Below are 18,301 nucleotides of genomic sequence, written 5' to 3'. Positions count from 1 at the left end.
TGGTACAAGTGAACTAAATGGCTGAATACTTGCATGAATGAATGAGTGAGTGAGTGAGTGAGTGAGTGAGTGAGTGAAGGCGCGAGCCACAGAGGGAGACGTAAACACCATGAACGACCCCTCCTGATGCATTTCATGTTTGCTTGCGTCTACCATGTGTCAGCTACGCAATGACGCACACAAAACCAAAGTTTGTTTGTGTGCCAAGGAGTCCAACACATCCCCAGGCAACACCCGTGCATGGCTGCAGCCAGATAACACAGAAGAAGAAGAGGCACAAGACTTGTTTCGTATTATCGCATATTCCGCGGACTAAAGGAACACTAGGCATTATTTTAAGCTTTGTTTTTTTTCTACTTCTTGTCCATGGAAAGCATTACCAAAGCTTGAAAATGGTTGATTAACCCTCTGACTCCCACCTCTGCTCTGAACCCAACTCACCAGGACCTCGGATCTCATTTGTACATCTTGCACATAGTCTGTCTAGCCAACAACAGTTGAACCGCAGACCTCAGTGCAATACGCTGTGATGCTGTCAAAGAAGGAGAAAGAGCTGATAGCAAACATATGGGAGAGACTGAGTCCTGTCGCCGAAGACATCGGAGCAGAAGCCCTGCTCAGGTAAGTGGATGCTCCTGCCGACTGGGTGGAGGGGTGGCCGTGTCATCATGTGTGGCCCCTATAGTCTGGAAAGTTGCCAGTGAAACGCTCCAGAGTGATCTAGGTGTTGCCTCAGACAGTCATCTAAGTGCAGGTTCACTGGAATTCGATATGGTCAAGACGTTTCAGGCGTGTCATCATCATCGCCATCAGTGTGGTGTCAGGTTCAGATGGGTTCAGCCACGCAGGATAATGACATGGCAGCACCATGGGAGTGGCTCATGTTGATAGCCTATGTAGGTTCTGGTATCATTTCTGTCAAATAATAAGCATCGTCAGAATATATGTGATGCTTACGCAATCAGTGGGCATCACTGCAATAATGATGACATGTTTTACTGAAAGTAAGATAATATTTTATTGATCCCTGTGGGGATAATTCGTCGTTGCAGGTAGAAATGTGTGCAGTACTACTAGAACGACCGTGATGGTCATTTTGACTCTTCTGGATTTTCAAAGTTTAATAACTTTGTGAAAAAAAAATACAGACCTGCCGCTCCCAGAATGCTCCTAAAATTGCATATATTTGCATTCAAATGATGCAAACATATCTATTTTTAGATCACAGATTAAACAGATCTATTTTTGATGCTTTAGATTGTGTCAAATCGTTTTTGTAAAGATTTCAAAACCCGTTCTGTCCATTTGTACATAATGTCAATTTTGATTTAGTATCAGTTCTGGGCCCTGTGATGGTCTGGCAGCCTGTCCAGGGTGTCTCCCCACCTGCCACCCAGTGACTGCTGGGATAGGCTCCAGCATCCCCGCGACCCTGAAAGCAGGATAAGCGGTTCAGATAATGGAAGGATGGAGATATATATATATAAATAAGTGAGACTATCGGCTACTACCAAATATATATAAATACATACATACATATAGTATGTGTAATGTGTCAGTATGTAAGTAACATCGTGATAAACTGATAAATATGATAAATATGATAAATATGGCAGCAGACAGTTCAGAATGCAAGGTGATAGTGTAAAAGCAGCAAAAACAGTAAAAAAAAAAGAGAAGAAGAATATTGTAGACATTTCCCTTATGTACTCCATCAACAGGATGTTCACAACCTTCCCGGGAACCAAGACGTATTTCTCCCATCTGGACATCAGCCCACGGTCCCCCCACCTGCTGTCCCATGGTAAGAAGATCGTCATGGCCATAGCCGAGGGAGCCAAGGACATCAGCCAGCTGACCGTCACTCTCGCCCCACTGCAGACCCTGCACGCCTACCAGCTCCGCATAGACCCCACTAACTTCAAGGTGTCTGTCCTCATCTGGATTCGCAGCCCTGCTCGGCCTGACTCGTTACATAGCCAGACGAGGGGCACGGTACCTTGTAGCAGTGTTTCATTTAGGCACACAAGTTTGGGATTTCTCAAGTTCAATTACCATCATGACCATAGTGTTAAAAGTGTCCACTCATATGTCCCGAGTGGAAATGCTTTCCACACATTCCCAGAAAGTGTGTGCCCCCAACTGTAGTCTTTAAATCTGACACTGGTGCACAAATGTGACCTGTGTTGTCTCAGAGTGCTTATGACGTAGGGCCGTTGGCAGCTCGACAGTGTGAACCTTAGCATACGTAGTATTTAATTCACTTAATATACTTAAAGTTTACTTGTAGGGCATCCAGGTAGCGTGGTGGTCTATTCTGTTGCCTACCAACACAGGGATCGCCGGTTCGAATCCCCGTGTTACCTCCGGCTTGGTCGGGCGTCCCTACAGACACAATTGGCCGTGTCTGCAGGTAGGAAGCCGGATGTGGGTATGTGTCCTGGTTGCTGCACTAGCGCCTCCTCTGGTCGGTCGGGGCGCCAGTTCGGGGGGGGGACTGGGCAGAATAGCGTGATCCTCCCACGCGCTACGTCCCCCTGGTGAAACTCCTCACTGTCAGGTGACAAGAAGCGGCTGGTGACTCCACATGTATCGGAGGAGACATGTGGTAGCCTGCAGCCCTCCCCAGGTCGGCAGAGGGGGTGGAGCAGCGACCGGGACGGTTCGGAAGAGTGGGGTAATTGGCCGGATACAATTGGGGGGGGGGGGGAAGAAGGAAAAAAACTTTACTTGTACTTTTAGACTTGTTGAGTAGTTTTCGAGTACACTTTTAGCATTTCGTCACCTTCTTAAAATAATGGCCTAAGTCATATTTTCAAGTTTTTCAAAAAACAGAATAAACTGAAACAAAATTTGTCAGTTTATTCTGTTTTTTGAAAAACTTGAAAATATGACTTAGGCCATTATTTTAAGAAGGTGACGATTTGTATAAGTCAATTTAAAGTATATATGTCATCATTCCCAGTGGTATACAGACATACAGTGGTGTGAAAATAAATAAAAAAGTGTACTAACTTTGGGGAACTAGAAATGCACTTAAAAATCCCACTATTATGTTGCTGGTTGGGTTGGAGTTGGCCTGCTGTTAAGATTACAGAGGATGTACAGTGGTGTGAAAAAGTGTTTGCCCCCTTCCTGATTTCTTATTTTTTTGCACGTTTGTCACACTTAAATGTTTCAGATCATCAAACAAATTTAAATATTAGACAAAGATAACACAAGTAAACACAAAATGCAGTTTCTTCATGAAGGTTTTTATTATTAAGGGGAAAAAAATCCAAAGCTACATGGCCCTGTGTGAAAAAGTGATTGCCCCCTAAACCTAATAACTGGTTGGGCCACCCTTAGCAGCAACAACTGCAATCAAGCGTTTGCGATAACTGGCAATGAGTCTTTTACAGCGCTGTGGAGGAGTTTTGGCCCACTCATCTTTGCAGAATTGTTGTAATTCAGCCACATTGGAGGGTTTTCGAGCATGAACCGCCTTTTTAAGGTCATGCCACAGCATCTCAATCAGATTCAGGTCAGGACTTTGACTAGGCCACTCCAAAGTCTTCATTTTGTTTTTCTTAAGCCATTTAGAGGTGGACTTGCTGGTGTGTTTTGGATCATTGTCCTGCTGCAGAACCCAAGTGTGCTTCAGCTTGAGGTCACGAGCAGATGTCCGGACATTCTCCTTCAGGATTTTTTGGTAGACAGCAGAATTCATGGTTCCATTTACCACAGCAAGTCTTCCAGGTCCTGAAGCAGCAAAACAGCCCCAGACCATTACACTACCACCACCATATTTTACTGTTGGTATGACGTTCCTTTTCTGAAATGTTGTGTTACTTTTACGCCAGATGTAATGGGACACACACCTTCCAAAAAGTTCAACTTTTGTCTCGTCAGTCCACAGAGTATTTTCCCAAAAGTCTTGGGGATCATCAAGATGTTTTCTGGCAAAACTGAGATGAGCCTTTATGTTCTTTTTGCTCAGCAGTGGTTTTCGTCTTGGAACTCTGCCATGCAGGCCATTTTTGCCCAGTCTCTTCTTATGGTGGAGTCATGAACACTGACCTTAACTAAGGCAAGTGAGGCCTGCAGTTCTTTGGATGTTGTTGTGGGGTCTTTTGTGACCTCTTGGATGAGTCGTCGCTGTGCTCTTGGGGTAATTTTGTCGGCCAGCCACTCCTGGGAAGGTTCACCACTGTTCCATGTTTTCGCCATTTGTGGATAATGGCTCTCACTGTGGTTCGCTGGAGTCCCAAAGCTTTAGAAATGGCTTTATAACCTTTTCCAGACTGATAGATTTCAATTACTTTGTTTCTCATTTGTTCCTGAATGTCTTTGGATCGCAGCATGATGTCTAGCTTTTGAGGATCTTTTGGTCTACTTCACTTTGTCAGGCAGGTCCTATTTAAGTGATTTCTTGATTGAGAAGAGGTGTGGCAGTAATCAGGCCTGGGTATGGCTAGAGAAATTGAACTCAGCTTTCCAAAGATGTGATAAACCACACTTAATTTATGTTTTAACAGGGGGGGGGGGCAATCACTTTTTCACACAGGGCCATGTAGGTTTGGATTTTTCTTTTCCCTTAATAATAAAAACCTTCATGAAGAAACTGCATTTTGTGTTTACTTGTGTTATCTTTGTCTAACATTTAAATTTGTTTGATGATCTGAAACATTTAAGTGTGACAAACATGCAAAAAAATAAGAAATCAGGAAGGGGGCAAACACTTTTTCACACCACTGTACATCCTCTGTAATCTTAACAGCAGGCCAACTCCAACCCAACCAGCAACATAATAGTGGGATTTTTAAGTGCATTTCTAGTTCCCCAAAGTTAGTACACTTTTTTATTGAAGTACTTTAAAAGATATCCTGAGAAGACCCACTTAGTATACCCATTTTGCGTAAAGGCGGTGCCGACTGACAGACTTAAATCTGTGTGTCTTTATCTGATCCCTACCTTCATCAAAGTCTTGCCCTAAACATGATGTGGCTCTTCTTGCAGCTTCTTTCCCACTGCATGCTGGTCACCCTGGCCTCTTTCATGGGCGAAAACTTCACTGCAGTGGCTCACGCAGCCATGGATAAATACCTGTCCGCCTTCGCAGCAGTACTGGCTGAGAAGTACAGATGAGAGACATCCTGCAAAACCAGCCAGAGGACACCTGATACAATGACGCTTTCTAATCCAGTGCATTTGTGTAATCGTTGTTGTGACGTGACATTTTGTAATAAAAGTTGACAAATAACAGCCATGTTGTTGTGGGTCATTACCTGCGGTGACGGGGAGGCAGGGCCACTCTTCCAGAGGACTTCCACTGGCAGAGCTACAGACAGATACAATTCCTCTTAGGACTGTGAGGATTCAGGGTTTTTATTCCAGTCCAACACTACACCACCCGATTTCACCGACTAGTCCTCTTCTGCCTGGTTGGAGGTATGTCAGTCAGAGAAATCAGATGATGTAGCGCTGGACTGGGATGAAAACCTACACACACACAGCTCTCCATGTAATGTGACTGAATATCACTGACCAACAGGCTGGCAAGGGTTTTCAATCAGGTCCTGTGTCCCAGCAATGCTGCAGGTTTTGTATTCCCCTGGGTAGTTCATTAAATTCACCTGTTGTTCCAGGTGTAAAACCCCCTGCCTGGAGGCTGAATAACTGGAACAACAGGTGAACGTAATGAACTACCTGGTAGAATACAAAACCTGCAGTGCTGCTGGGACCACAGGACCTGATTAAGAACCACTTCCAGTATGACTGCACCATGTTATCTTGAAAGCTATAGGAAAAAAAAAGACACCATGTTGTAATATATGATGCAATTGCGCCACCTTGTGGCAGTACTTTGAATGTACCATGTGTTATGACGTATCAATTAAAAAGATGAGCCGAAGAAAAACCTAGCCCAGCTTGCCACTTTCCACAAAGCTCTGAGGTTTTAGTAAGGGTTGTTCTGAACCACAGGGAAAGAAGTTGATACTACTACTGCTACTACTACTACTACCTTCGGCTGCTTCCACTGCAGATCATCCATTTCCATCTCTTCCTGTCCTCTGCATCTTCCTCTGTCACACCAGCCACCTGCATGTCCTCCCTCACCACATCCATAAACCTCCTCTTTGGCCTTCCTCTTCTCCTCTTCCCTGGCAGCTCCATATTCAGCATCCTTCTCCCAATATACCCAGCACCTCTCCTCCACACATGTCCAAACCATCTCAATCTTGTCTCTCTTGCTTTGTCTCCAAACCGTCCAACCTGAGCTGTCCCTCTAATATACTCGTTCCTAATCCTGTCCTTCTTCTAAGAATGTACAGGCTTGTGCCTCCTCAGTGGCTGGGTTGATATATGTGGAACCTAAACCACCAGACACAATTGAATTTTAGTTAAAAAATATTAATTTGTTATTTTTCATATTCCTTTATATATTGATTCAGATGCAGTGGGCAATCTGAACAGCTGTGCTGGGGTTTGCTCATTCACCAGTAGCATGTCAGCCTCTACAGTTGTCGGACTTGACTCGACCAACTCCAACAGTCATGACCGTGACTCCATCCATTATCCGAACCACTTATCCTGCTCACGGGGATGCTGGAGCCTATCTAGCAGTCATTGGGCGGCAGGCGGGGAGACACCCTGGACAGGCCGCCAGGCCATCTCTCTCTCTCACACACACACACACACACACACACACACACACACACACACACACACACACACACACACACACACACACACACACACACACACACACACACACACACACACACACACACACACACACACACAATTTAGTACGGCCGATTCACCTGACCTACATGTCTTTGGACTGTGGGAGGAAACCGGAGCACCCAGAGGAAACCCACGCAGACACGGGGAGAACATGCAAACTCCACAAAGGACGACCTGGGATGACCCCCAAGGTTGGACTACCCCGGGGCTCGAACTCAGGAGCTTCTTGCTGTGAGGCGACCGCGCTAACCACTGTGCCATTGTGCCTGTGGTAGAATGTGATCGAAAAATTCCCTCTCCCTGTCCTCTCTGGTGGTGCGTCGCCCGACCACCCTAAGGAACGACCACCTATTGACTTCATGGCCCTGCATAAACGCTATAGCCTACATACGCCTCTAGATTTGGCTTAAATTTGAGAACATACTTAAGACCAACCATTCCACTCTCTAACTTAATTGCAAATTATGTTTTCACTAAAATGAAATCAAATATAGGCTTTGGTGAGACAACACCAGAAACGGTAACAGAACTTCCTTGAAGATCCACTAGATGGCATAACTCATGAAGCCTTTACAAATCCAATTTTTAGCATTTAAACATTAAGCTCAAGTTCCTCATTAAGAGATTCTTTGGTTGATGGATTTACCGGTTTTGGTTTTTTTTGGGGGGGGGGCAAACAGCCCAGTCCCTAACCCAGAAGTGTTTTCTGTATTCCAAATATCTCTATGAACTGCAAACATTATCGGTCCAAAGCATTGTAAAAGACATTACTCAGATCAAAGGCAGGCCTCAAGTGCATTGACGGGTCACTGGTTGACAAAACGTTCTTTAAAAGCTGGATTGATTAAGAAAGAAATGACGTTTCTCTCCCCTCCGTACCTGCTCTCCCTTCGGCTCTCCCGTCACTCCCCCTTTTGCTTGGCCCAGAGCTTAGCTTGGCTTGCTCGAGTATTTTTCTTCCTGACCTGGTTTTCAGTTTGTGAACACTGGAAAGAAAAGACTTCCTATCACACGACAGTAAACAGCACAACAGTACCTTACTGTTGTAACCGGTTATGTTCTTGCCCGGTGCGGGATTCGATACGGGTGTACTGCACCATAAGGCGACGTCACTAACCGCTCGGCTAAAGGGTCAGACCCGATACTAATGGGTCTAATTAGTGGTTTACAGTCGTCACCCTCTCCCGGAAGCGCGCCCTCTCGCTTTGTTATTCCCGCGCTCCGAAGAGACTTCTGAGGATCTGCACACTTCCGGATCCCGCCGCTGCCACCAATGTAACCGGTTATTTTCTTGCCCGGTGCGGGATTCGATACGAGTGTACTGCACCACAAGGCGACGTCACTAACCGCTCGGCTAAAGGGTCAGACCCGTTAGCTAGGGGTTAACGTGTCTTATCGCTAGTGTACACTATGAACTTGTCCACACGCATCGGTTAAAACGAGGTGCTAACTAAAACTAACGTGATTCCGTCGTGTATAATTAACCGTCATATCAGCAAATCTCTTCGACGTTTTTTATTCTGTTCCCGCTTTTTCAACCATCTCCCAGTCTGACCATACTCTAGTCTCTCTCTCTAGTTAGCTAGTTAGCTTAACTTCGCTAACTAGCAAAGCACGGCGCGTAGCATGTAGCCCACGTTAGCTTCCCGTCAACTTGATCTATTAGAGAATAAGTTATTTCCCGCTTTTAGAGAAATTTGATCACTTTTAAAATACGCACTTACATTTGCTTGCCTTCTCTGCTCTAAAAACAAAACAAAACAAAACAAAACAAAACGGGGGGGGGGGAAACCCGCATTAGATTAAACAACCCGTGTCCGCCAACGCTCAGGGGAGAGGGCAGGTGTCGTTGCCGTGACGACGCACAGGTCGCTCTGTCGCCACTCCGGCGCGTCGTCGCACCCGTGAGGCTGGACGCGGTACTACCGCCAGCGAGCGGCGCGTGTGTAGGCCCCGCATTAACAAGCTGCTGTCCATTTGACATGCTGCATCTTTGCGATTTCTAATTAGCCATCCACTGCGAAGACGAATAGCGCTCAATTTAGCAACGCCTGATGCAGAAACACCAGAACATGTCTGGAGCGGTCACATCATGTTAGATGTTATTAACGCCGTATTCTCTGCACAGGCCAGTCAAAGACGACACCAGATCCTTCATCCAAACTGGCTCATTACGCAGATGCGTAAAACCGATGTTAAATATCCATATGGGTGTTGACGCACGCACAGATGGCTCGTGTATGTTGGCTTTATGGTAAATGAGATTGGGGCTGAAGGCTACAGTGACGTGTATGATGTCCATATAGAATAATGTTGTGCAAGCAATCCTTTTTTGACACATTTCCAGATGGTGAAGCCCTGGACAACACACCTACAGTCTGGCTTTTATTGTTTTCCGTTATTTGCAAATATTTTAAGGTAATTACTAGTGTAATACACGCACATGTAGGCTACATACCAGCGTACACACGGTGACGGGCAGAGGAAGACAGTCTGTCTGGGTAATTAGTCCATCATATCATAACATTATAATAATATAATAATATATCAGCAGCCCAAGAAGAGCGAGGCTGGATCCTCCCCACTTTGAAAGTCAGCTTCTTTTTAAGATTAACAGCCTTTTTTTCAGTTTCAAGTTATGACTGTTGTTACTGTAGAGAAGGAGGGATGGAGGGATGAAGGAAAGGAGGGGAGGAGGGATGGAGGAGTGGAGAGGAGGAGGGATAATAATAATACATTTTATTTGTGGGCGCCTTTCAGAGCCCTCAAGGACACCTTGCGGAACACAGTACAAAACAAGCAGCACTGTATCAGACAGCATCACATCAAAACAAAGCAGGGTAGACAATAAAAAGTTAACACAACAGGTAAGTATAAAATCATCATCTGCACAAAACTCAATAAAGAGTGTATCAGAGTGAATATGCCAGTTTGAATAGGCACGTTTTGAGATGAGCTGTGAAGGTTGAAAGAGAGTCAATGTTGCGAATTTCTTGTGGGAGAGAGTTCCATAGGCGGAGGGGGGGGGGGCAGAACGACTGAAGGCTCGAGACCCCATGGTAGTCCAGCGGGCCGATGGTGTAGTGAGTTGGAGAGCAGAAGAGGATCTGAGAGTGCGGGAGGGCGTGTGGATATGAAGGAATTCGGAACCATATGAAGGAGCTAGGTTATTAAGGGCCTTAAAGGTGAGGAGCAGGATCTTGAAGTCAATCCGATATTTAACAGGGAGCCAATGGAGTTGGTGAAGAACAGGAGTGATTTGATCTATGGAAGGAGTTCCGGTAATGATACGGGCAGCTGAATTCTGGACCAACTGAAGCTTATGAAGACACCTGAGTGGAAGACCAAAGAGGATAGAATTACAATACGGGATGTAACCAGGGTGTGCGTGAGTATGGCTGTGCTTTTAGGTGTAAGTGACGGCCGAAGACGACTAATATTGCATAGGTGGAAGTATGCAGACTGAGTAACATTGTTGATGTGGACTTCAAAAGATAACTTGCTGTCCAGGATGACACCCAGACTCTTAACCTGAGGTGATGGGGGAAACTATAGAATTGTCAATAGTAAGAGAAAAACTATCAGTTTTGGCCAAAGTAGATTTAGTGCCAACTAGGAGGACCTCGGTTTTATCACTATTAAGTTTGAGGAAGTGGTATGAAAACCAGGATTTAGTTTCTAGTAAGCAGTCGGAAAGGGAAGTGGGCGGAAGAGTGGAGGTAGGTTTGGTGGATAGATAAAGCCAGGTGTCATCTGCGTAGCAGTGAAATTGAATGTCAAATTTCCTGAAAATGTGGCCAAGAGGTAGTAGGTAAATAATAAATAGGAGGGGTCCCAGTACAGAGCCCTGGGGAACACCGGTAGTCACAGGAATGGACTGAGATCTCAAATTTTTATGTTGAACAAACTGAGTGCGGCCTGAGAGATATTATCCAAACCAGTCAAGGGGGGTGCCAGTTATTCCAATGCAGACTACCACGTGTCGCCTCCGATACATGTGGAGTCGCCAGCCGCTTCTCTTCACCTGACAGTGAGGAGTTTTACCAGGGGGACGTAGCACGTGGGAGGATCACGCTATTTTCCACGCTATGTGAGGATGTGGATGTGGTGATGTAGGGATGTGGGATGTGGGGATGTGGGAATGTGGATGTGGGGATGTGGGGATGTGGCTGTGAAGGGAGTTGGTCCAGCAGTGGAAGGCTTGACTGCTGTTCACATCTCTGACATGTTGACAGGCTGCACGGGGACATGAATATCTTGCTACACGAGCCTTTAAAACAGACACTTCTATTCAGACAAACTTCTAATGTGACAGAGAAGTATTTTGTTGTCCTTTGTTTTTATTGTTGTACCGCAAAGTCTCTGAAGATATTAGGTGCTATACAAATAAAATGCATTATTATTACCATTGTTGTTGTTGTTGTTGTTGTTGTAGTAATTGTTATATTATGATTATTACAACCATAATTACGATTATTATGGTTATTATTGTTACTATTATTATTATAAAGATTATTATTATTGCTGTTGTTGTTATGATGATGATCATTATCGTTATCATTATTATCTTAATTATTATTGTTTTGTTATTATTTTAGGTTATATTTTTGGAGTAGTCCAACCTTGGGGGTCGTCCCGGTTCGTCCTCTGTGTGGAGTTTGCATGGTCTCCCCTGTCTGCGTGGGTTTCCTCCCACCATCAAGAAGACATGCATGTTAGAGTTAATACTCCTGCCTGTGCCCCTGAGCAAGGCAATGGGAAGAAGAACTGGAGTTGGTCCCCGGGCGCTGCAGCTGGCCACTGCTCCTGTACGACAGGATGGTGACATGCAGAGGACACATTCACTGTATCTATGTACACTCACAAATAAAGTGTATTCTATTGTATTCTTCTATATTTTGCTTGGTTGTTGTTGTTGTTATTGTTATGGCAGACTATGCAACAGTTTCATTGCTGAGGCTGTGAGGTCCCTCAACAGCCTGAACACTTACACCTTCCACAACATGACTTTTTGGCCTCCTCACTCACTGTCCGTGTCAGGTGTGCTTGTGATGTTCAGGTTTGTGACGTAATTCTTGTTTTTGCTGCACTTTTTGGTTTTAATATTTATGTGTGTTATTTGTTTTATGTGGCACTGAAGTCCTTGTGAAATGTAACTTCGTTCCCTTGTATGTATGAGACATGCATATGAGGCAATGACAAATACAAGCAGTCTATTCTTATTATGATTGTTATGGTTATGATAATGACTATGATTATGATTTTTCTTCTTTTTCTTCTTCTTCTTAATACTATTATGATTAGGATCATGATGATGATGATGACAGTGATTATTATTGCTTTTATAATAACTGCTATTATTATTTTCATTATTGTTATTATTATTACAGTTATTATGTTTGTTATATTATTATTATAATGATTATGATTATGACTATTATTATTTTTGTTGTTATTGTGACCATGATGATGATTATTGTACTTATAACTGTTATTATTGTTATTATGACTTATTATTATTGTTGTTATTATTATTATGATTATTACAATTATGTTTATTAATATTATGATGACTATGGTTATCATTATTATTAATACTATTATAATCATTATGATTATTATTGTTATTAGTATTTTAATTATTATAATTATTATTAGGATTATGATGATGATGATGACAATGATTATTATTACTTTTATAATAAATACTAGTATTATTTTATTATTGTTATTATTACAATTATGATAATGATTATTACGGTTTTCATATTATTTTTATAATGATTATTATTATGAATTATTATTGTTGTTGTTATTGTAATTATAACTATTATTAATGTTATTATGACTGTGATTATTATTGTTGTTGTTATCATTATGATTATTACAATTATGTTTATGAATTTATGGTTACTGTGGTTATTATTATTATTACAATCATTATGATTGTTATTATTATTTTTCTTATCATTACTTTAATTATTATAATAATTATTGCTATGATGATGATTGTTGTTGTTGTTGTTATTAGTAATATTAACATTCTTATTATTTTTTGTACTGTGCAGTGGTGCCACCAACCAAAGGAGGGTGGAAAGGAGGGATGGCATCCCCATCCCCTAAACGACCCTATACATCGCTATGTGGGCTGGCTAATAAATGATTATAGTCTATACATCTTCATGTGGGCTGGCTAATAAATGTTTATAGTCTATACATCTTCATGTGGGCTGGCTAATAAATGATTATAGTCTATACATCTTCATGTGGGCTGGCTAATAAATGATTATAGTCTATACATCTTCATGTGGGCTGGCTAATAAATGATTATAGTCTATACATCTTCATGTGGGCTGGCTAATAAATGATTATAGTCTATACATCTTCATGTGGGCTGGCTAATAAATGATTATAGTCTATACATCTTCATGTGGGCTGGCTAATACATGTTTATAGTCTATACATCGCCATGTGGGCTGGCTAATAAATGATTATAGTCTATACATCTTCATGTGGGCTGGCTAATAAATGATTATAGTCTATACATATTCATGTGGGCTGGCTAATAAACGTTAATAGTCTATACATCGCCATGTGAGCTGGCTAATAAACGTTAATAGTCTATACATCGCCGTGTGGGCTGGCTAATAAACGTTAATAGTCTATACATCTTCATGTGGGCTGGCTAATAAACGTTAATAGTCTATGCATCTTCATGTGGGCTGGCTAATAAGTGTTAATAGTCTACACATCGCCATGTGGGCTGGCTAATAAACGTGCTGTTTCAACCCCTTTTAAAAGCAGTTAAACACCTGTTGATTACGCACGTGGAAAACAAAAAGAACGACAAGAAAAGTGAGGTGGTTTTCGCTTCAGCCAGCGTTCAGTTTTTATTGCAAAGAGAAGCCAGATGCCGGCGGAGGCTGAGCTGAGCTCGCCGCTGCCGGCGCCTAGTGGTACTGCCTGCCCAGAGCGGACACCACCACGGTCAGGAACTTCTGCCAGGCGGCCTGCATGTCAGCGGTGAAGCCGTTTCCCATCTTGGCGGCGATGACGACGGTGAGACAGTCACTGAACACCTGCGGGACGCAACACACCGTTACACATCCGAGGGGGCGGGGGGGGGGGGTAAGAAGAGAAAGTAGAGCCGGTGCGGATCAACACGTTACCCTGAAGTTGTCGGGGTCGACGTGCAGCTTCTCGGAGTGCAGCACGCTGAGGGCGGCGTAGGTGTTCTTGATGTCGTCCATGTTCTTGACGGCCCGGTCCAGACCGTGCAGCACCTTGATGCCGTGCGCGGCGATCATGGGGTTGGTCTTGATGGCATCGGCGTTGTACAGGTTGCCGAAGCCGCCGAAGTACCGCTGGGTCCAGGGGTACACGATCAGACACCTGGCAGGGGCAGAGAACACAGCCGTTGGTGCTTGTCTGAGGACGGACCGCGTGCCGTTTTGGATCAACTCTGAGAAGCGGGTCGACAGTCGGACCAGCTGCCTTCGTTTCTGTTATTTCCTGTTTCTACGCCAGGACGGGCCCTTGACATATATGAAATATATATAACTATATACAAATATATACATGACATATATAAATATTTTGAGATATATAAATATATAAATATATATATATGACATATATATGACATATATATGACATATAGAAATATATATTTCGACATATATTAATATATAAAAATAAACAAATATATGACATATAGAAATATATACTTCGACATATATAAATATATAAAAATAAACAAATATATATGACATATAGAAATATATATTTTGACATATAAATATATAAAAAATAAACAAATATATATGTGACATATAGAAATATATATATTGACATATATAAATATATTTTCGGCATATATAAATATATATTTTGATGTATAAACATATATTTTGCCATATATAAATATATAAAAAATAAACAAATATACATTTTGATATATAAATATATATTTTGACATATATAAATATTTATTTTTGACTTATATAAATATATCTTTTGACATGTATAATTATATATTTTTGACGTATATAAATATATATTTTGCCATGTATAAATATATATTTTTGACGTATGTAAATATATCTTTTGACGCATATAAATATATATATTTTCGAAGAGGACCTGGCTGAGATAGCGCACCACAACCACCAAAAACAACGTGTTTAAAGCGTGCAGGGTGGAGTAGAGAAGAGAGGACGAGCATGCGCACTGAGGCGCAGCAGAGGTTAGGATGGAGGCGTTTACCTGGACAGAGCCTTGGGGCCGATGTCGTCATAGTCCAGCTTGGCGAAGATGCCGTTAATGAAGCCGCGCTCCTCGTCGGTCCACTCAACCATGGTTGCTGTTGATGATTTTGTTCAAGTCAGACAAATCAGTCAAATCATGCCTCGGTTCGGCTGCTGAGGCCCTATATATGCTGCCTGCGGCCCCCCGCCCACCACCCGGACCGGGCTGCCGTTGGCTGGAGATGAGACCCCCAGATAAGACCGGGGTCTCCACAAGGTTCGAGATGTTTCCTCAGCTCTGACCTTATTTCCACCCGGCTACACCTCTTTTGTCTTATTTGCTTCGTCTTTGTTGGTGCCTGGCATCCCTGGTTCACACTGAACCCTGTGAAGGCCCGCGGAGCCGCAGACCACCAGGCCGCGCTAGGACCACCACGCGTCACCTGACCTGGGCTTTCTTTAATCAAGTCTTAATTGATTTCATACAGTGTGATGTGGTGCAGACCAGAGAGGGTGTAGTTATCTGACAACCCACAGAGGTGTGTGTGTGTGTGTGTGTGTGTGTGTGTGTGTGTGTGTGTGTGTGTGTGTGTGTGTGTGTGTGTGTGTTATCTGGGGGGAGTCGCCCTCCGCCCTCCTCCACCAGCAGCTCCATACTGATAGTAAGACAGACAGAGTAAGTTCGTGTCTTGTTTAATCTGCCGTGATAAAAGCCATTAATTAATATGAAGACACAGCTGTGATTAACCACATGGCCTCCAATCAGTTTGACTCTAATTACGCTCATAATGATTCATCACGAGCTGTATGGAAATAACGCTGTCAAACCAAAAGCCCCAGCACAGACAGTAAGACCAGCTCTAACGTCATAAACACGTCAATAAAGCATCTTTTAGTTTCTACTTCGCATGTTAAATATATTTCACAATAGGAGATAATTAGATAATCCATATTTATGCCCCTATAGAGAAACTAATCACACACAGAGTCATTAAAGTCAGCTGGTGTGTGTGTGCACCAGACTGTTACAGTGGGAGAGACGCTTCATGTTTATTACATATTTAATATGCATATAACATATATCTATATATATTCACATAATAATACATATAATATATTTATATTTATTTATTACATATGTATTATACATATTATTTATTACATATTTAATATGCATATAACATATATCTATATATATTCACATAATAATGCATATAATATATTTATATGTATTTATTACATATGTATTATACATATTATTTATTACATATTTAATATGCATATAACATATATCTATATATATTCACATAATAATACATATAATATATGTATTTATTACATATGTATTATACATATTATTTATTACATATTTAATATGCATATAACATATATTTATATATATTCACATAATAATACATATAATATATTTATTTATTACATATGTATTATACATATTATTTATTACATATTTAATATGCATATAACAAAAATCTATATATATCCACATACTACATATAATATATTTATTTATTACGTATGTATTATACATATTATTTATTACATATTTAATATGCATATAACATATATCTATATATATTCACATAATAATACATATAATATATTTATTTATTACATATGTATTATTCATATTATTTATTACATATTTAACATGCTACTACTACTACCTTCGGCTGCTCCCGTTAGGGGGCGCCACAGCGGATCATCCGTTTCCATCTCTTCCTGTCCTCTGCATCTTCCTCTGTCTCACCAGCCACCTGCATGTCCTCCCTCACCACATCCATAAACCTCCTCTTTGGCCTTCCTCTTCTCCTCTTCCCTGGCAGCTCCATTTTCAGCATCCTTCTCCCAGTATACCCAGCATCTCTCCTCCACACATGTCCAAACCATCTCCATCTTGTCTCTCTTGCTTTGTCTCCAAACCGTCCAACCTGAGCTGTCCCTCTAATATACTCGTTCCTAATCCTGTCCTTCTTCATCACTCCCAGTGAAAATCTTATCATCTTCAACTCTGCCACCTCCACCTCCTCCTCCTGTCTTTTCATCAGTGCCACTGTCTCCAGACCATACAACATAGCTGGTCTCACTACCATCTTGTAAACCTTCCCTTTAACTCTTGCTGGTACCCTTCTGTCACAAATCACTCCTGACACTCTTCTCCACCCGCTCCACCCTGCCTGCACTCTCTTCTTCACCTCTCTCCTGCACTCCCCGTTACTTTGGACAGTTGACCCCAAGTATTTAAATTCATATACCTTCACCACCTCTACTCCTTGCATCCTCACCATTCCACTGTCCTCCCTCTCATTCATGCATAGGTATTCTGTCTTGCTCCTACTGAGTTTCATTCCTCTTCTCTCCAGTGCATACCTCCACCTCTCCAGGCTCTCCTCCACCTGCACCCTACTCTCACTACAGATCACAATGTCATCCGCGAACATCATCGTCCACGGAGACTCCTGCCTGATCTTGTCCGTCAACCTCTCCATCACCATTGTGAACAAGAAAGGGTTCAGAGCCGATCCTTGATGTAATCCCACCTCCACCTTGAACCCATCTGTCATTCCAACCCCACACCTCACCACTGTCACACTTCCCTCATACATATCCTGCACCACTCCTACATACTTCTCTGCAACTCCTGACTTCCTCATACAATACCACACCTCCTCTCTCGGCACCCTGTCGTATGCTTTCTCTAAACCCACAAAGACACAATGTACCTCTTTCTGGCCTTCTCCATACTTCTCCATCAACATTCTCAAAGCAAACATCACATCTGTGGTGCTCTTTCCTGGCATGAACCCATACTGCTGCTGCTGATCATCACCTCTCCTCTTAACCTAGCTTCTATTACTCTTTCCCATATCTTCATGCTGTGTCTGATCAACTTTATACCTCTGTAGTTGCTACAGTTCTGCACATCACCCTTGTTCTTGAAAATCGGTACCAGTATGCTTCTTCTCCACTCCTCAGGCATCCTCTCACTTTCCAAGATTGTGTTAAACAATCTAGTTAAAAACTCCACTGCCATCTCTCCTAAACACCTCCATGCCTCCACAGGTATGTCATCAGGACCAACTGCCTTTCCACTCTTCATCCTCTTCATAGCTGCCCTCACTTCCTCCTTGCTAATCCGCTGAACTTCCTGATTCACTATCCCAGCATCATCCAACCTTCTCTCTCCCTCATTTTCTTCATTCATCAGCCCCTCAAAGTACTCCTTCCACCTTCTCAGCACACTCTCCTCGCTTGTCAGCACATTTCCATCTCTATCCTTGATCGCCCTAACTTGCTGCACATCCTTC

The 18,301-nt window shown here is 42.5% G+C and overlaps 2 protein-coding genes across 2 annotated transcripts; one reads left to right on the top strand and one right to left on the bottom strand.

Moving 5' to 3' along the window:
• The first annotated feature begins 208 nt into the window (after positions 1-208).
• On the top strand, positions 209-5,227 carry zgc:163057 (Hemoglobin subunit alpha-D-like). Its single transcript, XM_056297293.1, has 3 exons — positions 209-621; positions 1,722-1,926; positions 4,999-5,227. Exons 1-3 carry the CDS (start codon positions 530-532, stop codon positions 5,125-5,127), a joined length of 426 nt encoding a protein of 141 aa, XP_056153268.1. The 5' UTR covers positions 209-529; the 3' UTR covers positions 5,128-5,227.
• Positions 5,228-13,663: 8,436 nt separating this feature from the next.
• Positions 13,664-15,106, bottom strand: LOC130128034 (hemoglobin subunit beta-like). The gene is made up of 3 exons (XM_056297744.1): positions 14,995-15,106; positions 13,899-14,121; positions 13,664-13,808 (listed from the first exon to the last, which is right to left on the bottom strand). Exons 1-3 carry the CDS (start codon positions 15,084-15,086, stop codon positions 13,680-13,682), a joined length of 444 nt encoding a protein of 147 aa, XP_056153719.1. The 5' UTR covers positions 15,087-15,106; the 3' UTR covers positions 13,664-13,679.
• Positions 15,107-18,301: the final 3,195 nt, after the last annotated feature.

This window comes from Lampris incognitus, chromosome 17 (genome assembly GCF_029633865.1).
Source record: "Lampris incognitus isolate fLamInc1 chromosome 17, fLamInc1.hap2, whole genome shotgun sequence".
NCBI classification, from domain to species: domain Eukaryota; kingdom Metazoa; phylum Chordata; class Actinopteri; order Lampriformes; family Lampridae; genus Lampris; species Lampris incognitus.
Note: the sequence above shows the minus strand (reverse complement) of the source record. Positions and strands in the feature narration are given on the sequence as shown.

Excerpts from the sequence above, each read along its gene's own strand:
- zgc:163057 (XM_056297293.1), top strand. The coding sequence starts at position 530 with ATGCTGTCAAAGAAGGAGAAAGAGCTGATAGCAAACATATGGGAGAGA. Across the intron at positions 622-1,721 it reads GGAGCAGAAGCCCTGCTCAG|GATGTTCACAACCTTCCCGG; the intron begins GTAAGTGGATGC and ends CTCCATCAACAG. Across the intron at positions 1,927-4,998 it reads TAGACCCCACTAACTTCAAG|CTTCTTTCCCACTGCATGCT; the intron begins GTGTCTGTCCTC and ends CTCTTCTTGCAG.
- LOC130128034 (XM_056297744.1), bottom strand. The coding sequence starts at position 15,086 with ATGGTTGAGTGGACCGACGAGGAGCGCGGCTTCATTAACGGCATCTTC. Across the intron at positions 14,122-14,994 it reads GGCCCCAAGGCTCTGTCCAG|GTGTCTGATCGTGTACCCCT; the intron begins GTAAACGCCTCC and ends TGCCCCTGCCAG. Across the intron at positions 13,809-13,898 it reads TCGACCCCGACAACTTCAGG|GTGTTCAGTGACTGTCTCAC; the intron begins GTAACGTGTTGA and ends TGCGTCCCGCAG.